This window comes from Physeter macrocephalus, chromosome 4 (genome assembly GCF_002837175.3).
Source record: "Physeter macrocephalus isolate SW-GA chromosome 4, ASM283717v5, whole genome shotgun sequence".
NCBI classification, from domain to species: domain Eukaryota; kingdom Metazoa; phylum Chordata; class Mammalia; order Artiodactyla; family Physeteridae; genus Physeter; species Physeter macrocephalus.
In genome coordinates, this window is record NC_041217.1 from 82,511,870 (window position 1) to 82,538,877 (window position 27,008).

The 27,008-nt window shown below is 34.5% G+C and overlaps 1 protein-coding gene across 2 annotated transcripts in view; it reads right to left on the reverse strand.

Annotated features, from left to right (window-relative positions):
• Positions 1-9,759: 9,759 nt before the first annotated feature.
• The window catches only part of SYCP1 (synaptonemal complex protein 1), a 159,383-nt gene continuing 142,134 nt past the window's right edge, over positions 9,760-27,008 (reverse strand). For both annotated transcript variants that reach the window (XM_024119880.2, XM_024119879.2), the window contains 4 exons: positions 25,567-25,746; positions 18,280-18,423; positions 10,022-10,111; positions 9,760-9,915 (listed from right to left, as the gene is read on the reverse strand). In XM_024119880.2, the coding sequence (XP_023975648.1) occupies positions 9,778-9,915; positions 10,022-10,111; positions 18,280-18,423; positions 25,567-25,746 (552 nt within the window). In that variant the 3' untranslated portion in view covers positions 9,760-9,777. The remainder of the gene's footprint in view (positions 9,916-10,021; positions 10,112-18,279; positions 18,424-25,566; positions 25,747-27,008) is intronic.

Here is a 27,008-nt window from a genome sequence, read left to right on the forward strand (position 1 = left end):
TCATTTGCAACTATTTTCTCCCATTCTGAGGGTTGTCTTTTTGTCTTGTTTATGGTTTCCTTTGCTGTGCAGAAGATTTTAAGTTTCATTAGGTCCCATTTGTTTATTCTTGTTTTTATTTCCATTACTCTACGAGGTGGGTAAAAAAAGATCTTGCTGTGATTTATGTCAAAGAGTGTTCTGCCTATGTTTTCCTCTAAGAGTTTTATAGTATCTGGCCTTACATTTAGGTCTTTAATGCATTTTGAGTTTATTTTTGTGTATGATGTTAGGAAGTGTTATAATTTTTCTTTTACATGTAGCTGTCCAGTTTCCCCAGCACCACTTAATTGAGGAGGCTGTCTTTTCTCCATTGTATAGTCTTTCCTCTTTTGTCAAAGATAAGGTGACCATATGTGCGTGGGTTTATCTCTGGACTTTCTCTCTTGTTCCATTGATCTATATTTCTGTTTTTGTGCCAGTACCGTATTGTCTTCATTACTGTAGGTTTGTAGTATAGTCTGACATCCAGGAGCCTGATTCCTCCAGCTCCATTTTCCTTTCTCAAGATTGTTTGGCTATTCGGGGTCTTTTGTGTTTCCATACAAATTGTGCAATTTTTTGTTCTAGTTCTGTGAAAAATGCCATTGGTAATTTGATAAGGATTGCATTGAATCTGTAAATTGCTTTGGGTAGTATAGTCATTTCCACAATGTTGATTCTTCCAATCCAAGGACAGAGTATATCTCTCCATCTGTTTTTATTGTCTTTGATTTCTTTCATCAGTGTCCTACAGTTTTCTGCATACAGGTCTTTTGCCTCCTTAGGTAGGTTTATGCCTAGGTATTTTATTCTTTTTGTTGCAATGGTAAATGGGAGTGTTTCCTTAATTTCTCTTTCTGATTTTTCATTGTTAGTGTATAGGAATGCAAGAGAATTCTGTGCATTAATTTTGTATCCTGCTGCTTTACTGAATTCATTGCTTAGCTCTAGTAATTTTCTGGTGGCATCTTTAGGATTTTCTATGTATAGTATCATGTCATCTGCAAACAGTGACAGTTTTACTTCTTTTCCAATTTGGATTCCTTTTATTTCCTTTTCTTCTCTGACTGCAGTGGCTAAAACTTCCAAAACTATGTTGAATAATAGTGGTGAGAGTGGGCACCCTTGTCTTGTTCCTGATCTTAGAGGAAATGTTTTCAGTTATTCACCATTGAGAATGATGTTGGCTGTGGGTTTGTCATATATGGCTTTTATTATGTTGAGGTAAGTTCCCTCTATACCCACTTTCTAGAGAGTTTTTATCATAAATGGGTGTTGAAATTTGTCAAAAGCTTTTTCTGCATCTATTGAGATTATCATATGGTTTTTATCCTTCAATTTGTTAATATGTGAGCTAGAAAACTTTAAAGGTAATAGTTGTTAACTTAGTGTACGTTGAGAGAGGATTTGGCACTATGAACAATATTGTTTACAAAAAGGAATTTTCTACCTATTGAGACTAGGTCATCCAATGACTATCAATTTACTGGGAAAATCATTTTTAAAAATTGATGCATTTTCCTTTGACAAATCATAGTTCAGACACGGGCTTCTTTTAACTACAGACAGCCTCACGAAGCAAATAACACAGCAATAATTTTTAAATTAAAAATAATTTGGAAATTATTAGAATAATTAGAGGATCTGCACTACAGGCTTATCACTTTGGGTGTTTTTAAGGTTTTTTTTGTTTGTTTGTTTTTTGGCCACACTGTGCAGAATGTGGGATCTTATTAGTTCCCCGACCATGGATTGAACCTGTGGCCCCTGCAGTGGAAGCATGGAGTCTTAAACCACTGGGCCACCAGAGACGTCTGGCAATGTCTATTAAAATTTTAAATATACATCTCCACAGGCCCATGAATTCCAAGTTAATAATTTATTCTATAGAAATAAAAGCACTAACATTAGCATTGCTCATAGTGCATAAAAATGGAAACAAAGAGAAATCCCATTACATCAGTTAAGATGGAGCACATTATGCCAACAATAACAAACAACCCCAAACTCACAGGGGCTTAACACCACAAAGTCTTATTACTTATTCACACTACATGACCATGATGTGCTTAATGAGAGTACTTTATTCCATGTAATTTTCACTCACAGACCTAGGATGACAGAGGTTTCATCATTTGTAACATCACAAATTGCTGCAGCAGGAGGAAGAGTGTAACAGAGGATCTCATGTTATTAACCAAATACTCTGGCATGGAAGTAATTAACATACATCACTTCTACCTAAAATCGATTGGCCAGAACTTATCATATAGCCTCACTGAAGTGAGAGGGGAAGTATAATTTTCTCATGTGCCTGGAAGGAGAGAAGAACTGGATACAGCTGATCATAAAAGTCTACCATACTCTAGTAGATAAATAGCTGAATTATGGTACATTCATAAAATGTTACACAGCAATTTAAAAGAATGAATTGGAAGTATACCATGTTTTAGAGAGATCTCCATGAGATAATGAACGAGTAAAGCAAGAATCCAAAAAGTATATATTATCTCATTTTTGTAAACTAACCATGATCAGAGAACCCTGTATGTATGCATGCATACGTAAAAATATAACTAAATACATTATATCTATATCTATCTGTCATAGAGAAAAATAGGGTTCTTGCCAAGGGTTACTACCTCGGAGAGGGGGATCTGGTGGAGGGGGACCCTGATATATGTAGACAGGGGAAGAGAGAGGGTGAAAAAGAAAGCAAAAGGAAAAAAGTAGGGCACTAAGAATTTGTATGATTATATTTATGCATTGATGTAAGTTATGTATATGAATATAGAAACTAAGTCATTTTTAATCCTTTCCTCATAATTTTGATTGCTTTTATAGGCCTCAAAACACTGATCTGTTGAAATTAAATGAACTTTTCACTTCCCCCCAGCTCTAAACTCTGTGATTTCATAACTTAAATAAGTCTTATCTGTCTCTATTTGTCATTTCCTATTTCTAACCCACAGTTGACCTGCTACTGATTAAAGTTCTTGATGTACTACTACAGCCTGTGGACTATTAAATATACTGAGTTATACTGAATTCAGGTTGCCTGAATTATGAATAATTTATTTCTAACCTTTATCTCAACTGAAGCAACTTGCTCTTTGACGTCATTAATTTACAATTACATGAAGTAGGAGACATTTTATTACTGCTAAAGTGATAAAATTATGGATATTTTTCTTAGGACAGGTATTAGGTCTAATCTAAAAGTCTATAACTTAAACTATCAGTCTAAGAAATTTTCTCATCTCTCACCTGGACTATTTTAATATTTTCAATAACCTCACCTGTTCTGATTTACATCTAATGATCTTTCTAAAACAAAAGTCTTTTTCAAGTGAGAGGATGGATGATAAAGTTGGGAAACCATACACTTTATATCCTTTTGTAAAGTTTTAATTTTAAAATACCATATTTTAAGTAATAAAGTCTTATTTTCCTTGCTTAAACTCTATTCCATTTTCCATACCAAAAAAGTACAAGCTTTGCAACATAATATACAACATTCTATATGAAGAGACCATGGTATGGTTCTACTAACTACTCTTCATTTCAACCTTTATTTTGCTATTTCTTCTGCTTTGATTTCCTCTTATCCTTCTTATACACCCGCAGAATTCCTATTTATGTTTAAAATCCATCCCTTCCAGAAGGCCTTCTCTGAAGTCAAGACATGAAATTATCATTTATGTCTCTGTATATTTCATATTTGTATACTGTTGAATTACTTATAAGTGACTCATTTGTTTACACATTTATATTTGCTACTAGACTGCAAGTCATTGAGAGTATCATTTATCATATTGATACCCCCAAATCCAACTATTTATTCTATTCTTTCAAGTATTGCCACTCAGAATGATATGATACAGAATATTCCTTTCTTGAATCACTTTGTTCTCTAGGCTTCCATGATCCTTTACACTTCACTTGTCTCCCTTATTAGTCTTTACAGCAACCTCTCTATTGCTTGACAATGTTTCAGTATCCCAAGGCTCAGTACTAACTCCTTTCCCTTCTGTAACTACACACTCACTACCTGTAAAGACAGTGCATTCAATCCTGTGCTTTAAATGGCATGTTTATGCCAATGATTACCAAATACTGACCCTTCTGGAAAACTCCAGATTCATTTGTCCAATGACCTTTTCAACATCTCCACTTAGATATCTAAGCCATCTCAAATATTACATAGCCCAAAACAGAACTTGAAAACCCAACCTTACACATTTTCTTTCTTTCACCTCATCCTTACCTCCAGCCAATCTGTCAGTACTGTCAGCACATCTTTTTGGTTCCACTATCAAAATATATCCAAAATATAAGCCCTGAGCCCCACACCCTTGCTCAGTCTAGTGTGGCTAACATATGCTCTTTTTACAGCCCTAATTTGGCTGAGGCTCCCTCAGCCCATGCTTCTGCTGGAGCGTATGGCCTGTAGACACACTGAAGTACTCATTTTTGCTTCAGACAAAGCTTACAAATCATTCAGTTAAGATCCAGAACCTGCAATCTATTTCTAAAAAACAGTAATTCATGTAAAAGCAAAGCTACCATAGTCTATAATGACTCACCAAGTGAAAATTCCTATGGGGCTATGGTCCAGAACAGGACCACCAAAGCCACATCAGAGTTTCAATATTAGTATGTTATTTAGCTCCCCTAAATTCCACTCTATTTTTTAAAGCTTTTTTTAAAAATTAACTTATTTTATTTATTTTTGGCTCTGTTGGGTCTTTGTTGCTGTGCGCAGGCTTTCTCTAGTTGTGGCGAGCGGGGGCTACTCTTCTTTGCGGTGCACAGGCTTCTCGTTGTGGTGGCTTCTCTTGTTGCAGAGCACGGGCTCTAGGCACGCAGGCTTCAGTAGTTATGGCTCGCGGGCTCTAGAGTGCAGGCTCAGGAGTTGTGGCGCACAGGCTTAGTTGCTCCGCGGCATGTGGGATCTTCCCGGACCAGGGCTCGAACCCGTGTCCCCTGCATTGGCAGATGGATTCTTAACCACTGTGCCACCAGGGAAGCCCCAAATTCTAAGCTATTTTTTTCTCAAAGTATCCAGCCTATTTATCAAATTACTGGGATTTGATAACACTCTACTGAATTTATCCCCTCATTGGAGGACCTTTCCATCTGCAGGGCAAAGCCTGCTCTGTAAAACATACAGCATGGAGCAGATCACATGCCTCCTGCAAGAAGCTTCATGATGAAAAGAGTAGAGAAGGCTGGGTCCCCTATGCCCAATTTTCCTAAACTCATGGATCATATTGTCATTCCTTCAAAGAGTGACAAAAGGGCAGGAAGTATTTCCTACCAACCTAAAAATGGGCTATGACAAAAAGCTTCTTCTTATAATAATATCTAAACTGCACTGTTTAAATTAATATGCTTTAAAAAGGTATTAATCATTATGTAATTAGCTTATAAAATTTTCATAATAATTAAATTATAAATTTTCCAATTGCTCATTAATGCTAGTTAAAATTATTTTTATGAGTTTTTTTTGTGTTTTTTTTCTGATGAGGTTACCACAAATGAGTGTACTGATCCCTAAATTTAGAATGATAAATTATTTTTCTTACTCTGGTGTTTTTCAGGTGGTACCTAAAAGTAAAAACAATAGCATTAGTCTTAAGTTTTATTCTGGATTTGGTTGTCAAAACTGACTTTCCAAATCTCAAAACAGAAGACAAAAATATAGGCTACTATAACAATATGCTTTTAGGAAATTTTATGTTTTTCTAATTTCCAATATTTGATCTTATTTTTATTTTTTTAAATTAATTTTTATTGGAGTATAGTTGCTTTACAATGTTGTATTAGTTTCTGATCTTATTTTTAAATCATGTATTAAACATTTTGATTCTGAAGTTTTACTTAATATAAGAATCATCAGTATGGTATATGTAAGTTTTTCTTAAATATATATTAAATTTTTATTTAATCAATTCAACAAATACTGAGTACCTACAATGGGCCAGGCATTGTTCTAAGTACTCAGGATGCATCAATAAACAAAGCAGACAAAAATCCCTCTTTGTGAAGTTTACATTCTAGTGAGTGAAGACAATGAATAATAAACATACTAAGTAAAGTATATAGTGTGTTAGAAGATTATATGTGCCATGGGGAGAAAAAGAGCAGTGTAAGGGGAATCCGAAGTACTGGAGAGAGGGGAAAGTTTCAAGAAAGAAGCATGCCCAGCATGCTCAAAAACAGCAAGAAGCAATCTTTCAAAACTTAAGAGCCTAACTCATCTTTTAAAATTAAAAGCAAGGAAGAACAATATTTGAAAATTTAAAGAGTGTAAACTAATTGTGACAGACTGGCTAGTTGCTCACCTGACCCCCTTCCCTGATCTCCTGAGACATAACTAGAAATGGATCACAGTCTGTCTTGAAATTAGGTGTGGCCACATGATTTGGTTCTAGAAAGTAGAATGTGGGTGGAAGTGATGTACATCTATTTCAGACCTGGGTCATTAAAAACTTCCCACATGGATCCTCCACGGTATTTCCCCTTTTGCAACAACCTTGGAAGCAAGTTGTTAAAGATGGCAGAGCTAGAAGTTGGAAGGAGCCAGGGTTCCTAAATCACTACCTGGAGAAATGATGCTTACTAAATAGTAGCATTTAAGTGAGAAGTTGATGATTAGCCAGAGAAGCTAGTGTTAACTAATACACAAGTCTTGTTTTATTTTAAAATGTTTGAAAATATATAGTAGCTTCAAATGTGAAATATCATGTCATCAAGACTAATAATCCTCCAAAGAAAATACTTGCTCAGGAGACTAATTATAAAGTTCCAATTAAAGTTTCTAGATCCAAAGCTAGAAATCCTAAGACTATATCCAGTTTTCAGAGTACAGTTATCAGCACACAAATTGAAGGAGGAACATAATTTCCATAATGTTATATAGCATTTCCATTTTTTCTTGGGTAGCCTTCCCTACAAACACATTTCCCCACCATAAGGAAATTAAAATTCAACTACACCAAAATTGTTATAGACAACTCTAAGACTATTTTTATCCATTTGCCAGTTGTTTTTATAAAGTTCATTCACTCCCTTACTTTATTAGATGAGTCTTTCATACCTACTCTTCTCTTCACAACTTGCAACACTTTCCCCTCCACCTTCATTCTCAGTGGATGATCTTAATTCTCACTTCACTTAAGAAAATTGAAGCTATGAAACCAAAAGTTCTACAAACTCCCATCCACCATCATCTTGTGATATATACGTTTCCTTTTCCCTTGTTACTATGGTAGAATTGCCTATTCTCCTAGCTAAGGCCCAGCACTTTAATCTTCCACCAGATTCCATTCCTCTTGCCTATTTATTATAGGACGTTCTACTTAAAAAAAAAATCTTCTTTATCTTCGGTATAATCATTTCCCATCATCCTGAATCTTTCCTTAATTATTTAAACTTGCTATTAATTCTTACAGCTTTTAAAAAAGAATCTTCTCTTGACCCACTTCCATTTCAAGTAGTTATCTCATTTATCTTCTTTCCTTTAAGGTATAACTTCTTAGTTTTCTTGCTCTTAATGAAGATAGCTGTCTCCACTTTTTTCCTTCCATTCTTTCCTTAACCACCCCGCCAATCGAACTCCACTTCACTGAAACTGCCATTGTTAAGATCACCAAAGACCTCCCCATTAATAACACATGAATCTATTTTATCTCTGAGCAGTATTTAACACAATTTATCACTTATTCTTTGAAATACCTTCTTGCTAGACTTCAGTATTATCCTTGCTAAACCTTTTATGGTTCCTTCTCATCTCTGATCTCTTCTCTTCTCTAGGTACAGTCACTCTCATAATTGTACATGTTCTCATCCACTCTGATAGCTTTAAATATGCTGTTGACTCCCAAATTTATATCACTATCCTGGATCTGTCTCTAAGCCTACTTACCATCTCTGTTTGGATGTCTAATATACATTTTAGACCTAATATGTCCAAAATTACATTGCTCAGGCCAAAAATATTGACATTATCCTTGGTCTTTTCTCTCTTTTTTTTTTTTAGCACATCCCACATCTAATCTTAAAAATAGATCCAGAAGTTGACCTCTTTACTCCTCTACTGCTCTCAGCTTTGTTCAAGCCACTACCATTTCTCATATGTATTATTAAAATAACCTGTTTTCCTCTGTTTTAACCTTTTGTCCTCTTTTCAAAATCTGTTCTCAATATAGCAGTCAGAAAGATCCTTATTTTAAAACATGAGTCAGATCACAGTTTTCTTTACTCAGAAATATCTGATTTCACATCTTATTCAGAGTAAAAGCCAAAGTTCTTATAGTAGCCTGTAAGCATTACAAAATCTGCCCACCCAAACTCCCTATCCTGTTAAATACCAGGCCTTTTCTCCTTATACTCTTCTTTTGCTCATTATCCTCTACCCACACTGGCCTCCTTGCTGTTTCCCAGATACACTAAGCACACCTCCACCTCTGGGCCTTTATACTTTTTGTTCCTTTTATAAGGAATGTTCTCCTCAAGATAGCCACAGGCTTACTAGTTATTCATCAGATCTTCAAATGTCATTGCGCTGAGGGCCACTCTACATAAAATTTCAACCCTCTTCAATACTCCCTAATATTCTTACCTGTTTTATTTCTCCTTAGCAATTATCATTAACTAATATACTATGTGTTTTGCTTATATAGTTTATTTATTGTCTATTTTCCCCATTAAAATGTAAGCTCTAGAAGAAGAGAGGGCTTATTTTTGTTTCATTCATTCTTATATCCCCAGTATCTAGAACTGTGCTTAATTCTTAGCAGATATTCAATAAATATTTGCCGAATGAATGTTGAATAAATGAAGTATTTTAGGTAGTCATACTAGTGGAGCCTTTTTTCCTGCAACTTAAAGCCATTTGTCAATTTTATAAATAGATAAATCAAAGCTGCTTCAGAACCGTGAAACTTAAATGCCCTGAAGATTTAAAAAATAAATAATATTAGCAAAATTATAATGATTAGGGGGCTTCCCTGGTGGCGCAGTTGTTGAGAATCTGCCTGCTAGTGCAGGGGACACGTGTTCGAGCCCTGGTCTGGGAAGATCCCACATGCTGCAGAGCAACTAGGCCCATGAGCTGCAACTACTGAGCCTGTGCGTCTGGAGCCTGTGCTCCGCAACAAGAGAGGCCGCGATAGTGAGAGGCCCGCACACCGCGATGAAGAGTGGCCCCCACTTGCCACAACTAGAGAAAGCCCTCACACAGAAACAAAGACCCAACACAGCAAAAAAATAAATAAATAAATAAATTATATTAACGACTTTTTAAAAAAAGTTGAATAAATTTTTAAAAAAATTATAAAAAAAATTATAATGATTAACTGTTCAGATGACCTCACAGAATCAATGAGAAGTATTTGCATCTAAAATACTTTAATAGTAACGAATAAATAGTAAATCTCAGTAATGTGTTCCTAGTGTTCAACGGACAACTTTACAGGTGTGAAAACTTAGCCAAAAGAGCTTTCATGAATACAAGAAAAGGTAAAACCAAAATATAATCATCTAATTATCTGAATAGAATTACAAGTTTTTAAGTAACATGTGGTTATCTCCCATTTAGGCCAAAATATTAAAATATAAAGAAACAAATTATTTATGAAAATATCAAAAAAGTCTCAATTTCAGAAAATGGCTCTGTAGAAAATAAGAATAAAAAAATTAACTATAAATTTGCTGTTATATAGGCTCCTTAATCACACTGATTTTCTGAAATTAAACAAACAGCTTTTCTGCTTCCTTTAGTTTTTGTTTCCTATCCATTTTAGCAATTACAGCCCAACGGTCCTCCTGCATTTTCCTCATAGCTCCAAGCTTCCGCGTAGATCGAGGGGTTGTTAGAGATGAAGGAGTCTGAATAGAAAATAAATAAAATCATAATATGTTTAACTAAAAAAAAAACCAAAGAATTAAATCCAGCTTTTGAAATTTGCTTTCTGAAATAAAATTTTAAAACTACCTTTTTTGGTGTTCTGACACAAAGTTGAGGAATTGGTGGATTATTCTTCTTGTATAGTTTTTCCAATGTCTCTTCCTCTGAAACCATGCTCTTAAAGAGAAATATAAAATCAACATCCCACATATGAGAAGGAGATGGAAGAGTACAAGGAGGGAGAATAAAAGAGGAGAGAGGGGAAAGGAAAAGAAGAGGAAAAAAAATTTTAAAAGACTGAAGAAAGAAGACAATGACAAAATAAATCCTCAATCTGTCAAACAAGGACCTAGATTTTGATTCTATTAACTATATATCTAAAAGCTTATGTGGAATACAAGATGTGAATGAATAGTGTTTTTCTACTCATTTCTATTTCAGTTTCAATGTCTTCATACTATCACTTTCCCCACCCTTCTCCCCAACCTACTTATTTAAATACACTTAGGCCTTATAATAAGCATTCATAATCCTATAAAAATTATAAATGTTGTCAATTATCAATTTATGAATATTTTCCCAAATAATAATAGCTAACAGTTATTCAGTATTTTCTTTATGTCAGGCACTACTTTAAGCACTTTGCATATTTTAATTAGTTTTAATCCTCACAACATTTTTATGACACACAAATACTATTATTATCCCCATTTTAAAGGTGAAGAACTGAGACACACAAATATTAAGTAACTTGCCCAAGACTACACAGCTAGTAAGAGGTGGAGCCAGGATTCAAATCCAGGTAGGCTGCCTCCAGAATCCATTTCCTTAATGAATATGCTACATAAATTTAGTCAGCTAAGCAATCAGTTCACATTATCTTTTCCTGCTCATTAAAGTCACACTTAACACAAATTTCAGAACCTTCATGGATGAAAATACTCAGCCATTTTCATGAATTCTAAGATTTCAGCAGAATTCACTTAGTCACAAAGAGCTGACTTTTCAGATACACTCAAATCAGTATGCACCAACTGACCAACTTAGAAAAATTATTTTAAAAATCGTATTGTAAACTATCATTAAAATTTTGCTTAGTGCATGGTAACTGAATGTTCATTAATGGCTGCCTATATAAAAAGAATAAATTAACCTAATTTAAAACAACAAAAACTTGTCTGTCCTTATAACTGTAGCATTCATCTTTTATGTGCTTATTGGGCACTTGTATATCTCCTTTGGAGAAATGTCTGATCAAGTCCTTTGCCCATTTTTCAACTGGCTTTTTTGTCATTGAGTTATGAGAGGTTCCTTATGTATTCTGGATATTAATCTCTTGTCAGATATATGATTTGCAAATATTTTCTCCCAGTCTTTAACCTGTCTTTTCACTTTCTTAATAGAGTCCTTTGATGCATTTAAGTTCTTAATTTTGATGAAGTCCAATTTACCTATTTTTTTCCCTTTTTTGCCTGTGCTTTGGTGTCATCATATCCATGAAGTCCTTGCCATTCAATGTCATGAAGATTTTCCCAATGTTCTCCTAAGAGTTTCACAGTTTTAGTCCTTACGATTAGGTCTTTGATTCATTCTGAGTCAATTTTTGTATATGGTGTAAGGTAAGAGTCCAACTTCATTCTCTTGCATGTGGATATCCAGTTTTCCTAGTACCATTTGTTGAAAAAACTGTCCTTTCCCCATTGAATGATCTTGGCACTCTTGTCAAAACTCAACTGATTATATATGTGAAGATTTATTTCTGGGCTCTGTTTTTTATTACATTGGTGTATATATTTGTCTTTATGCTGGTACTATACTATTTCAATTACTAGCTTTGTAATAAGTTTCAAAGTCAGGAACTGTGAGTCCTCCAATGTTGTCTTTCTTTTTCAAGATTGCTTTAGCTATCTGGGGCCCCTTGCAAATCTGTATAAATGTATCGAATTTTCCATTTCTGCCAATAAAGCTGTTGGATATTTGATAGGGAACATGTTAAATATGTACACTGCTTTTGGTAGTATTGACATCTTAACAATGTTAAGTCTTCCTATCCATGAACACAGAATTTTTTTTTCTTTATTTTTAAGTCTTTCAGCAATGTTTTGTAATTTTCAGTGTACGAGTATTTTACTTTCTTGGCTAGATTTGTTCTTAAGTATTTAATTCTTTTTAATGGTATAGTAAATAAAATTGTTTTCTTAATTTCCTTTTTGGATTATTCATTGTTGGTGTATAGAAACATAACTGATTTTCATATGTTGATCTTATACCCTTCAACATTGCTGAATTTATCTATTAGGTCTAGAAGATTTCTTGTTTAGGCTTTGTGATTTTCCATGTATAGATATGATCATGTCACCTGCAAATGAGAGGCAGTTTTACCTCTTTTTTACATTTGCATGCCTTTTATTTTTCTTTCTTTGTTTTTTGTATTTGTCTAATAGTTAAAAGCCATGGCTAGAACTTCCAGTACAATGCTGACTAACATTGGTGAAAGTGGGCATCCTTGTCTTATTCTTAATCTTAGGGGGAAAGCTTTCAGTCTTTCACCATTGAGTAAGATGTTAGCTTTGGTTTTCATTCATACCCTTTATCATGTTGAGGAATTTTCCCTCTGTCCTAGCTTTATGAGTTTTTATCATGTCAATTGAGATGATCATTTGGATTTTTTTTCCTTCATTCTATTAATGTGGTGTATTATATTGATTTTCTTATATTGAACAACTCTGGCATTTCTTGGATAAATCTCATTGGTCATGGTAAATGATCCTCTTACTGTGCTGTTGGATTTGATTTGCTAATATTTTGTTGAGGATTTTTGCATCTACATTCAGAAAGAATAATGGTCTACAATTTTCCTTTCTTGTGATGTCTTCATCTGGCTTTGGTATCAAGGTAATGCTGGCCTTATTGAATGAGTTACAAAGTGTTCTCCCTTCAATTTTTTGGAAGACTTTGAGAAGGACTGGTGTTAAGTCTTTAAATATTTGGTAGACTCCATCGATAAAGCTATCTGGTCGAGGACTTTTCTTTGTTGGGAGTTTTGGATTACTAACTCAGCTCTGATGAGGTTTTCTGTTTCTTCTTGAGCAGATTTAGGTAATTTGTGTATTTCAAGTAGTTTTTCTATTTGTGTATTTCTTCTAGGTTATCTAATTTGTTGGCATATAATTATTCACAGTATTCTCTATCTCTAAAATGTTGGTAATAACATCTCCAATTATATTTGACTTTAGGTATTTGCTTTGTCAGTCTAGCTAAAAGTTTGTCAATTTAACTGATCTTTTCAAAGAAACAAAATTTTGGCTTCATTGATTTTCTGTTGTTTCCTTTTCTCTAATTTGTTTATCTTCACTCTAACCTTATTACTTCCTTCCTCTGTCAGCTTTGGGTTTAGTTTTATCTTCTTTTTCTAGTTCCTTAAAGACATAAAGTTAGGTTATTGATTTCTTTCTTTTTCAATGTAGGAATTTACAGCTATTACATTTCCCTTAGAGCACTGTTTTTTCTGTCTTACATAAGTTTTGGTGTATTGTGTTTTTCATTTTCATACACCTCTAAGTCAAATTTCCCTTGTGATTTCTTCTCTGACCCATTGGTTGGTTAGAAGTGTGTTAATTTCCACAAGTTTGTGAATTTTCTAATTTTCCTTCTCTTATTGATTTCTAACTTCATCTCTTTGTATTCAGAGAAGATACTTATATGATGCCTATCTTTTTAAATCTAATGAGACTTGTTTTGGGACCTATGTGGTCTATCCTGGAGAATATCCATGTGCACTTGAGAAGGATTTGTTGGATTGAGTGTTCTATACATAGCTATTAAATCTATTTGGTTTGTGTTGTTCCAGTCCTCTATTTCCTTACTTATCTTATGTCTAGCTGTTTTAACTGTTTTTGAAAGTGAGGTATTGAAGTATCCAACTATTAATGGGTAATGGTCTATCTCTCTCTTTAATTCTATAAAGCTTTACTTCATATATTTTAAGGGTTTGTTATTAGATGTGTAAATGATTAAAACTCTCATAACTTCCTGCTGTATTGAATCTTTTATTAATATACAATGTCCTTATTGGTTTCTTGTACTTTTTGATTTAAAGTCTATTTTGTCAGATATTAGTATAGCCATCCCACATCCTTTTTCGTTACTATTTGCATATCTTTTTCCATCCTTTCACATTTAACCAATTTAAAGCTAACATGAGTCTCTTTTTGTTTACTGGAGTGTATAATCTGTTTACATTTAAGTAACTACTGATAAGGAGAGACTAACTTTTGCCTTTTTTTTTTTTGCGGTACGCGGGCCTCTCACTGTTGTGGCCTCTCCCGTTGCGGAGCACAGGCTCCGGACGCACAGGCTCAGCGGCCATGGCCCATGGGCCCAGCCACTCCGCGGCATGTGGGATCTTCCCGGACCGGGGCACGAACCCGTGTCCCCTGCAACGGCAGGCAGACTCTCAACCACTGCGCCACCAGGGAAGCCCACTTTTGCCTTTTTTGATATTCATTTTCTATATGCTTTATAGGTGTTTTTTTGGTTTGTTTTTGGTCACTCATTTCCTCCATTACTCTCTTCTTTTGTGTTTAGGTGACTTTTTTGGTAGTAAAATGTTTTGATTCCCTTCCCATTTCCTTTTGTGTGTATTCTATAGATAATTTTTGTGGTTACCATGGGGATTACATTTAATGACCAAACATTATAGTAACCTAATTTGAATTTATACCAACTTCACTTCAATAGCCTACACAAACTGCTCTTATACAGCTCCATTCTCCTTCTGTTACTGATGTCAAAAATTACATCTTTATATATTGTGTGTCTAACAACATAGATTAATTAAGCATTTGTCTTTTAAATTATGTAGAGAATAAAAAGTGAAGTTAGAAACCAAAATTACAATCATTTCAGCTTTTATAATTTCCAATGTATTTAACTTTATCAGAGATCTTTTATTTCTTCGTCTAGCATACTTTCATTTCAACCTGAACAACTCCCTTCAGCATTTCTTGAAGAGAAGGTCTAGTGACAACTCCCTCAGCTTTTGTTTATCTGGGAATGTCTTAATTTCACTTCATTTTTGAAGGACAGTTTTGCCAGATAGCAAATGCTTAGCTGAAAATGTTTTTCTTTCAGCACTTTGAATATGTAAACCTACTGACTTCTGGCTTCCAAGGTTTCTAATGAGAAATCAGCTGATAATCTTATTGAGGGTAACATATATGATGAGTTGATTCTCTCTTGCTGCTTTCAAGATTCTCTCTGTCTTTTGAATGAACTTATGTTTACCAGGTGGGGAAGGACGGAGGGAAGGGATAGTTAGGGAGTCTCCTATTGACATGTACATACTGCTGTATTTATAAAGGATAACCAACAAGGACCTACTGTATAGCACAGGGGAACAAATATATTATGTATTAAAAAAAAAGATTCTCTCTGTCTTTCAACAGTTTGATTATAATGTGTTTTGATGTGAGTCTATTTGAATCTATCCACTTAGAATACATTGAGCTTCTTGGATTTGTAGATTCATTTACTTCATCAAAATCTGAAAAGTTTTCAGCCATTTCTTCAAACATTCTTTCTTCCCCTTTCTCTCTTCTCTTTCTGGGACTCCCACAATTCATATACTGATTTTTTGATGGTGTCCCACAGGTTTCTGAGGCTCTGTTCACTTTTCTTCATTCCTTTTTTTTCTGTGCTTATACTCAGTAGTTTATTGTCCTATCTTCAAGTTTACCAATTCTTTCTTCTGCTTACTTATATCTGCTTTTGAATCCTTCTAATACACTTTTCATTTCAATTACTGTACTGTCAATTCCAAGATTTCTTCTTGGTTCCTTTTATAATTTCTATCTCTTTATTGCTATTCTCATTTTATTCATACATTTTTCTGTTTTTGTCTATGTCTTCCTTTAGCTCTTTGAACATCTTTAAGATGGTTGTTTTTAAAGTCTTTGTCTAGTAAGTCCAATATCTGAGCTTCCTCATGGACATTTTCTGTTGATTTGTTTTGTTCCTTTGATAGGCTATACTTTCCTTTTCTTCATATGCCTTGTGATTTTGTTGTTGTTGAAAACTAGCCACTTTAATCTTATAATTTGATACATCTGCAAATCAGATTCTTCCCCTTCCCCAGGGTTTGCTGTTTATTTATTTAGATTTGTTTTGCTTTTTGTTTTACTATTAAAAGTGTCTCTGTGCATTGGATAAGCCTGTGGTGAAAATTTGAGATCTTCTTGGTTTTTTTTCTGAACCTGTGTCTTTCCCTGGGAATGGCTTTCTAAATGCCCTGTAAATGTGATTGATTTTGAATGTTCTAATGCTTGAACATCTGGTTCTCCAAAGAGGGAAAAAAAGAGAGAGATAAAAGTGCAGTTTGTTCTTCTGGAAGAAAAATCTTCTGGAAGACACTTCAGCCAGTGAGGTTTGAAACAATGGCAGCCAGACTCTGTACCTGTACCTCAGTGATCAGAATCAGCAGTCAGAACACTGAACCTTGATCTTCGGAGGACAAGGTCCTTATTGTTCACCCTGGTTCCAGCAAGACATGAGCATGGCCCTACCACATGGTTATGGGTTGGGTGATAGGTAGCCATTACCACTTTTAAGGCTGAAATTGACCAAAATTAACCATAACTTACCAGCCAAGTTTCCCTCTGGCAGTTGCAAGCATTCAAATAGTCTTTAGAGTTTCAAAATAAATTACTTCAGACAGTTTCTGCCAGTACCATTGTTGTCTAGGTGGAGAAATGGGTTCCTGGCACTTCCTACTCCACTATCTTCTCTAAGGTCATTCTAGACAATACATTTTTAAATCTTACTTTTTATAATAATTTGAATGTTCACCAAAATTTAAATGCAACAGCTAAGAAAATTACAAAAATAACTAACTTCAAGTGATAATTGTAACAAATAAAGCCCACTATGAAATGTCTTTAGACTAGTTTAAACTGTAATAAATAAAATAAAAATAAATAAAATACTGTAGTATGTTTATTGTGTTACAAAGTTGTGATGCTCCTTTTAAAAATGAAATGAAATCATGAGTCATTCCGAATCTCAGATAAGCTAAGAAACTAGCCTAAATTCACACTACTAGAAAAACAGTATGAATTCTAGCCCTGGAATATCTGATTCCATAGCTCATGCTCTTTCTAATCATTCTCATTACATTCTTGTAATATCTGGACTTCACTTTGAACTGGCAGTTATTATGTACAATGACATACATAGGCTATGGAGCTAGACTGTTGGTGTTCAAATTTCGGCTCCATGCCTCACTAGTTCTGTGACCTTAGGCAAAGTAACAGTGTGACTCAGTTTCCTCATCTGTAAAATGAGAATAACAACCCTGTCTCTACTTCTAAAGCATGAGATTGTTTCAAGAAATAACTGAAGTAATCTGTGTAAAGTCTTTACAATAGTGCCTGGTTCACAGTTTAATCATTAAAATGCTAATCATTATCTACAAAACAAAGAGATACTAGAGTAGGGATTTTCTATAAGTTAACTTCAATAATTACAATTTTAAGACTTCAGCTACTCATTATTCCAGAACAAATGAAAGTAGAGGATCCCAAAGCAGTATAAAAGCTTGAAGGATCTCATATCTATGAGTTGGAATAATGAAACAAATGACTCTAACTGGAATTTTGTAATTAAGAATCTTTGGTAAATTGCTCCATTTCGTGTAATAAGGTTTATCTGGTTTTAAATTAAATGAGTATAAGTTTAATTATTCTCAGTAAATCATTATTATGCCTTTAGAAAATACTGATATGTGTTAATATACTCATAGTAGGGAGTAATTGGTGATACAAACTGCTAGGGAAACTATCCTCCTTAAACATGTTATCTTTAACACATTAACCCATTAAGAATCATAGAAATGCTATAGTTTTCAACCAATACCTTGATATAGATTTCAACCAATAAGTGGTATAAAATAAAAGAACATGTATAATATGCAAAATCAAGAGGGGTCTTGAATAACAAATTTGGCTGCAGCAAGATTAAGGATATTCACCTAGCCTTTCTTTAAAAAAAAAAAGGGAAAAGAAATAACACTCTTCTGGAAAACAAGGTTAGTCCTCTCATATGACAACTATGTTATATCAAGTATTTCAAAATGTCATGTTTTCTGAAGTTTAGGGAGTTTTTTTAACCCTAATTTCTTTAAAATGCTGCAAAAGTAGAGGGTTCTGTGTTATAGTAGAGTTCTACTTTTTTTCAGTATTGCAATAATAGATACTATGCATATATATTATACATACACATCAAGAAATAACATAGAAATATAATAATGTAAACAAATAATAAATGTTGATTATTTGTAATAATTTTACCAAAAGATCAGTAGTTTCTGAACTATCCGAATTAACATCAAACTCAAAGACCATTTTTCTCTTTTTACTACTTTCTTCAATGGGTACATTCTTGTATTCTCTTTGCTGAATTTTTAATTTCGTTGGTGTCTTCACAGTATATGCCTATTCAAAAAGAAAAACAATACATTATCCCATCAAATAAAACATATATTACTAATAAAGGCAAAGTTGAGGTTTTAGCAATCAATAATAACTCTCCATTATTATTGGCATGTATATGAGGTAGAACTTTTGGATAAGAATTTAATTCAGAAGTTTTTGAAAAAAATCATGGGGGAGAGAGAGGGAGAAAGAGAGGGAGGGGCAGAGAGAGAGAAAGAGAGAGAAAAGAGGCACTCCAGCTTCAGCAGTCAACAATCTTGAGACTTTAATTTTTTTAACAATGATTAAGACCCAAGACCTGAAAGCTTTTCTCACTCCATAAAAATACTTACTGATTTATTCGACAAAAAGTTTGCTTATGTTTTGTTGACAAAGTAATTCCATTAGTCAATGTTGAGTATTCCAAATTACCCTGTAATATGTAAGTTTTATAATTTTTATAAAGTATCTTTAAAAAGGGCACTGCTATCAGCAAAAATGGCAGAATAAGGAGCTCCAAAAATATTCTCTTCCACAAAGCAACAAAAATGCTGGTAAAGGTGGTCAGAATCAGCTTGTTTAGAACTGTGGAAATTAACAAAAAGCTTGCAACAACCTGGAGAGTTTTTTGTTGTTGTTGTTAATGGCTGAACTTCTGTAAGAAGAGCAAAATTAGCAGTTTCTTAACTTTTCCTCATCTCATCCCCTGCTCTCTAGCTCTACAGTACCCTTAAAAAGTAACAGCCCACATTCCTGGTCCAGCCTGGCAGCCATGGACACAGCAAAACAGAACTGGAAGTTCTTTCAAAGTTTTACTCCCAAAGAGCTGTCATTACTTGACCTGCCTAGTGGTTCTCTGGATGATTTCATTTACAGGACTGTCGGTATTTGACACAACTCAGAGCTCACTCAGTTAAAAAAAAAAATCTTTCTCCTTGATGTGCGTAGGGCAGGGAATAATATTTGTCAAAAACAATTAAAGACAAGTGTTTTAACTTTGCAGCTCCCTGAGGCAATGATTAACAGTTGGGTGAATGACAGACTAACCAAAAACCTTAAAAGGACAGCTAGGAAATAAGATGTCCATAGGGGCTTTGAAAAACTCTGATATATTCCTGGAAATACAGAAAGCCATGCTCACAGACAGGGCTGTGAGTAAGCACAGGAAAGACACGAGAAGGCCCTAAGCTCTTGAGGGTCTGCAAAAGCAGAAACTGAAGGCTAAGGCACAGTTTTCTACTGTCTGGCTGAGTGTTGAAAGCATGCCCTAACACTAACTTATAGTCCTTTGGCAAAAATTGTGAGATTTATTGATCCAGGTATTTAAGGAAATATCTATTAAAACGTTAGCTGAACATTAAGCTAACTAGTAGAGCTTTAGTGGCACTCAAAGAATACAAACTTTACAGAATTAATTTAGAAAAATCACTAAACAAACAGTAAAAACTATGACAAGCAGAAATAACAAACCTTGAGAAGGGAGAATCTGATTTCCAGGTTTGTCACTTACATTATTTTTAGTGTTCAGATTTCAAGAGAAAATTATAAGCTGTGCAAATAAGAAATAATTGTCCATACATGTGTGAGGAAGCAACCAACAGAAACTATCCCTAAGGAAACCTAGTTATTGGACTACCTAGACAAAGACTTTAAACAAACTATTTTAAACATGTTCAAAGTGAACATATTAATCTTATAGTCATATTATAGTAAGAGATAAGAAAAACCATGTCCAAAGAACTAAAGGAAAGTATAAAGACAATGTCAAACCAAATGAAACATCAATAGATGGATAGAAATTATTTTTAAAAGAACCAAATAGAAATTCTGGAGTTGAAAAGTACAATAACTGAAATGAAAAAAATCACTAAAGAGGCTCAACCTCAGATTTGAGCAGGTAGAGGAAAGAATCCATGAACCTGAAGATAGTTCAACTGATATTATCCAATCTGAGTAACAGAAAGAAGAAAAAAGAAAAATGAAAAGAGCCTCAGAGACTTGTGGGACACCATCAACCATACCAACATACACATAATGGGTACGAGAGCGGAGGGAATTCCCTGGAGGTCCAATGGTTAGGACTCTATGCTTCCAGTGCAAGTGGCCTGGGTTCATTCCCTGGTTGGGGAACTAAGATCCTGCAAGCCACATGGCACAGCCCCCCAAAAATAAATATAAAAATAAAAAAAGAATGAGAGCAGAGAGAGAAAGGGCAGAAATAATGTCTGAAAAAATAATGACTGAAAACCTCCCAAATTTGATGTAAACATTAATCTGTACATCCAAGAGGCTCAACAAGCTCCAAGGAAGATAAAATCAAAGAGATCCACACTTAGACACATCATAACCAAAATGTCAAAAAACAAAGAGAAACTTGAAAGTAGCAAGAGACAAGCAACTCACCATATACAAGCTATCTTCAATAATATTAACCACTGATTTCTCATCAGAAACCAGGGAGTCCATAAAAGATTGACATATCCAAATGCTAAAAGGAACCGTTACCATATAATTCTATATCCAGCAAAACTGTCCTTCAAAAATGAAGGAGAAATTAAGATATTTCTAGATAAACAAAAATTGAGAGAATTTGTCACAAGCAGACCTTCCCCACAAGAAATACTAAAGGCAGTCTTTCAGGCTGAAATGAAAGAACACAAGACTCAAATTCATATGAAGAAATAAAGAGCACCAGAAAAGGACACTGCATAGGTAATTATAAAAGATAGTATAAACATATTTTTGTTTGTAACTCTGTTTTTCCTATCTGCTTTTAGACACAGATATATAAAGCAATAAAACTGTATCGATGGGCTTAAAATATATAAATATGTGACTTACGTGACAATGATAGCACAAAAGAGAAAGAGGGAACAAAGATATATTGGGGCAAAATTTTTATATACCATTGAAATTACACTGATATTAATTCAAACTAAATTTAAGTTAAGGTGTTAACTGTACTTTTCAGCTAATCACTAAGAAAATTATTCCAAAAGTATAGTAAAAACCAAAAGGATTAAAGTGGTATACTAGGTAATACCTATTTAACACAAAATAAAGACAGTAATGGAAAGATACAGGAATAAAAAGACGTAAGACATATAGAAAACAAAGAACAAAAAGGTGGACCTAAGTTCTACATAATTAGTAATTACATTAAATGTAAGTCAATTAAACATTCCAATCAAAATGCAGAGATTGTCAGAATGAATGATGGAAAAAAGCATGATCCAACTATATCATGTCCACAAAAGACACAATTTAGATTCCATAACATGAATAGGTTGGCAGTAAAAGGGTGATAAAAGATATACCATGCAAATAGTAAACAAAAAGAGCTAATATCAGATAAAATATACTTTAAAAAAAGATTACTAGTGACAAAAGGAACACTTTATAAAGGTAAAAGAGTCAATCCATCAAGAAAAGATAATTGGTATTAAGTATACAAGCAGCTAACAATATAGCCCCCAACACATGAACCAAAAACTGGGAAAATTAGATAATTCAACAGTAATAGTAGGAGACTTCCATACCCCCACTTTCAATAATGAAAAGAACAACCAGACATAAGATCAGCAAGGAAAAATAATACTTGAACAACACTATAAACCAGCTAGATGGATACTTAGCAAAATCACAAATTTGGAAATACAATGCATTCCTAAATAACCAATGGGTCAAAAAATAAATCACAAGGGAAATTAGAAAGTACTTTGAGAGAATGAAAAGGAAAATACAACAGACTTACAGGATACAGTGAAATCAGTGCTTAGAGAGAAGTTTATAGCTGTAAACGTCTACATTAAAAATTATGATGGGGGCTTCCCTGGTGGCACAGTGGTTGAGAATTTGCCTGCTAGTGCAGGGGACACGGGTTCGAGTCCTGGTCTGGGAAGATCCCATATGCCGCGGAGCAACTAGGCCCTTGAGCCACAACTACTGAGCCTGCGTGTCTGGAGCCTGTGCTCCGCAGTAAGAGAGGCTACGAAAGGGAGAGGCCCGTGCACCGCAATGAAGAGTGGCCCCCGCTTGCCACAACTAGAGAAAGCTCTCGCACAGAAACGAAGACCAACACAGCCAAAATAAATAAATAAACAAATGTGGGGTTTAAAAAAAAAATTATGATGAAGACATGACAAATACAGTATGGTACCCTGAGTTGGATCCTGGAAGAGAAAGAGGACATTAACGGAAAAACTGTGAAATCCAAATCAAGTCTGAAGTCTAGTTAATAGTAATGTATCAATGAATGATTCTTAGTTTTGACAAATGTACATGGTAATGTAAGACGTTAACAATGGTGAAAACTGAGTGAGGAATATAAAGGGAGTCTCTGTATTACCTTTTTAACTTTTCTATAGATCTAAAATTAACTGCAAAATAAAACTTCATTTGGAATAAAAAGTAAGGTCACCACACCACCAGAATAGCTAAAATCAAAAAGATGAAAAATACCATGTGGTGACAAGGATGCACAGCAATCAGAACTCTCATTCACTGGTAGCCAGAATGTACAATAAATGGGTACAATAATTTTTTTAAAAACATGATTGGCAGTGTGATACAAAAAAATATATATATATATATTTGGTCTTTGTCCTTGGTTCCTGAAACACAACTTCAAAAACCCTTGTAATTTCCTGAGTGACAGGGTTGACAGGAGGCATCTTTTGGTGTAATATTTGGTCTTTGTCCCCAGTGATATTGATAGGAGAGTTTTTTATTATTCATAAGGAGTTCTTTTCAACTTACCTGAGTTTATGCTAATGAAATAACTGGTGGTAGGGGGTGCTTCAGGATGATAGCTTCAGGATGGTGGCTGGTTGCCAGGAAGACCAAGGCATGATTAGAAGTTTGGAACCTTTCACCCCACCCCCTGAACTCCTAGGAGGGGAGATGGGCTAAAGACTGAGTTAATCACCAATGGCCGATGATTTAACAAATCATGCCATGTAATAAAACCTCCATAAAACCCCTAAACAATAAGGTTCAGAGAGCTTCCAGGTTGGTAGACACATGGAGGTGTTGGGAGGGTGGCACTCCCGGAGAGGCATGGAAGCTTCTGTGCCCCTTTCCCCATACCTTGTGCCCTATGCATTTTTTCTATTTGGCTGTTCCCAAATTGCATCCTTTATAAAAACTGGTAATAGCAAGTAAAGTAATTTCCTGAGTTCTGTGAGTCATTCTAGCAAATTATTAAACCTGAGAAGGGGATTGTGGGAACCCCCAATTTATAGCCAGTTGGTCAGTAGTACAAGTGGCAAGCCAGGACGGTGTCTAAAATGGAAACCTTGTGGGACTGAGCCCTTAACCTGTGGGGTCTACATTAACTACATTAACCACGGTGTCAGAATTGAATCAAATTGCAGGACACCTAGTTGGTGTCTGGAGAACTGGAGAATTGGCTGGTGTGGGAAAACACACACACACACATTTTGTATCAGAGTAAAAACAGCTCAGGCTGTATCTGTTAACATGGAATGTATTATGCATAACCCTGTAACCCAGCAATTTCACTTCTATGGACATACCCAACCAAGATGCGTACATGTCAAGCAATACATTTTTATAGCAATGCTATTCATAAAAGCCCACTCTGGAAGCTAACCAAATGTCCATTAACATTACAAGAGATAAATAAGCTGTGGTACAGTCACACCATGAAATACCAAATAAAAATAAAGCAACTTCAAGCAACAATGTGGATGAATCTCATAAACATAATGTTAAGTGGAAAATGTCAAAACAAAAAGAGTATGATTCTAATTATAGAAAATGCAAAAACAGGTACATCTAATACTAGCATTTGGGACAGCAGTTGGCCTTGGAGGAAGGGCTAGTGACTGGAAGGGGAAACAATCAGCTCTTCTGAAGTGATAGTAACAGGCTCTTTTAATCTGATTGCTAGTAATAAGGTTAAGTTTGGTTTGGAAAGATTCATCAAGTTGTATAATTATGATCTGTGCATTTTTCTGGCATATTTTTCAATTAAAAGTTTTTTTAAGTAAGGTCATTCCTCAACAGAGATCATTTCATATTTTGAATAACAGAATAGTAAATACAACAAAATAATTTTATATAAAAGCCTTGCTAAAAAAACTATTCTTTTTTTAAAAATACAATAAAAATAAAATAAAAACAATATATCTCTTTTTTAAAAGCCTCGCTAAGCTATGTACTTTACTAATTTTCATAAATTCCACGAGGTGCATAATATTGTATATATAACAGGATATGAGTGGAACTCTTTCTTTTACTCTGGAATTGTCAACTAAAGCACAAAGCTGGGGGAAAGTGCCAGTAACACATATTCTAAAGAAAGCTACCTATAATTAAGGCCAGCTCCTTCTCTAAGGCTTATTAAAAGGTGGTAGAACAGGCCCAACAATCATCAAATACCTCTCTTATTCCCAGTTATTTTAAGAAAACTGGGAGGTTAAAGCACAAAATCTCCGTGTAGGGGGTAAAGACAGGTTGAAATACTCTTCCCCACGACTCCCAAGACAAGTGAGGATATAACTTTAAAAAGCAGCCTTATAAGAAGGGGAGACTGGCATCTCATTCCCTAAGTGGATATAAACCTAGGCAGAAAATTTGTTTATCTGTCTTTGTGTCTGCCTGAGCAAAGTGAAAAGAAATTAGAGAGAGATAGATGGCAGAGACCGGGCAAGGGGGAGCCAGAAGTAGAGCATTATGCACCACCATTTAGCATTGAAAGGTTGAATGAATTCCCCATGGACTAAGTGGACATGTCGAAGATAGCTAGAAATGAGCCACCTTGTTAGTGGCACCTGCTCCACAGGGCTGACTGCTAAGTAAAAGACTCCAGCAGCAAGATGATGAGGAGTAAAGAGCAAAGGGAGCTAACTGAGGTCATACTGGAAAATGCAAGTCAAAACCAGATTTTGTACATCAGGGACCTATGCACTGGTGAATGCCAGAAAGTGATAAAATTTGCCCAAGATGTCATTAAGTTGTGAACAGTGACAGATTAAAAAAAAAATGAAACCATTTCGTGCTGGTATAACAAATAATTGAAACTTTAAAGAAAATGGTTTCATGTCTATGTGTGTGATACCAGATATATGGTATGTGATAATAGAGACTTCTTTTTTACTAAAAAAAATTACTACTTTCTTAGAAATTTTAGTAACAAACCTTTGGTAATGGTGTAGATAAAGTATTTTTGGCAGATGTCCACAGACGGTCTCTTTTATCTTTTGATTTGCCGTAATCAGCTGATGGGAAGTTTCCAGATATATTTTGTGAAGGAGGTGCTTTAGAATCAAGTTTCCAATAACTAGTTTCAGGTGTTTTCAATAAAGATGTCTGTGTTTTCTATATTGAACAACAAAAGTGAATAAAGTCATCATTAAATGTCATTTTAATTAAAGTACAGCAACTAGTGGAAATATCACTGAAATAAATTAGAATTTACCCCCAAATTTAGTATTGATTAGATAACTTTGAATAAATTTCACTTATCTTCTTTGTCACTTTATTTTCCCATTTAAGATGAAAATGGTATCTGCCCTTCTTTGTCTTCACAGAGCTGCTATGAAAACAAGTAAGACATCTTAACTCCCTATTTGACCCAAAGTTGAGAATTCTCCAGAGAAAAATCTCTATTCCTGGTGGGAAAAAAATCTTAACCTGCAGTTCATTCCAATAGCCTAACAGCCAAAGGGCATTCTCTTTTATGCTTTCATATTTCCTGTATCATCTATAAAAATATCAGCTTTTCCTATCCACCAGCTTCATTCCCCTCCAAAAAAAAAAAATAGAGAAGAAAAATTATGAAAGTAAAGAACTAGAGAAATTTTCAGGGCAAGATAAAGGTAGCTGATTAGAAGGCACAAACTACTATGTATAAAATAAATAAGCTACAAGGATATATTGTACAGCACAGAGAATATACCCAATTTTTTATAATAACTATAAATGGAGTATAACCTTTAAAAGTTGTGAATCTCTATGTTGTATACCTGAAACTTATATAATACTGTAAGTAAACTATACCTCAATTAAAAAATAAAATATAAATTTTTAAAAAGGAGCTAAATGAGGTAATTTGAAGGTTTCTTGCCCAGTTCTAGTGAACTCACTTCATTATCCTTTTTCCAATAGGTACGAATTTTGGCAGCATTTTTTCCACAGAGTTGCATTTCTATATCCTTTTCCATAAATATTTCTATATCATAGTTGATAACACAATTTTGATGAAAGCAAATTTTCTTCTGCTCTCTGGACTCATCAGGAGTCATCCTCAAAATCTCCAAAATGTAACTGCTTTCATGGACAAATTTTTCTTACCCAAAAGGACTGAGAATGGCAACTACACCACCTTGTGGTCATATCTTGGAATCTAACATTTCCCTGGTAGCCTAAAAGAAAATGCACCAGCATTCTAGACCACTGAAATAACCCTCTTTGTAATACATCATGAAAATGTATATACTTTCCTACAAGTTACATTCTTTTCTGAATATTACATTTCCAATGATGCATATATACAGAACATTCATGATTTTCTCTGTTGTTCTTTTTAAACAAACATTTATTCGTCATTTCCTATGTGTCAAGCACTATTTTAAATGCTT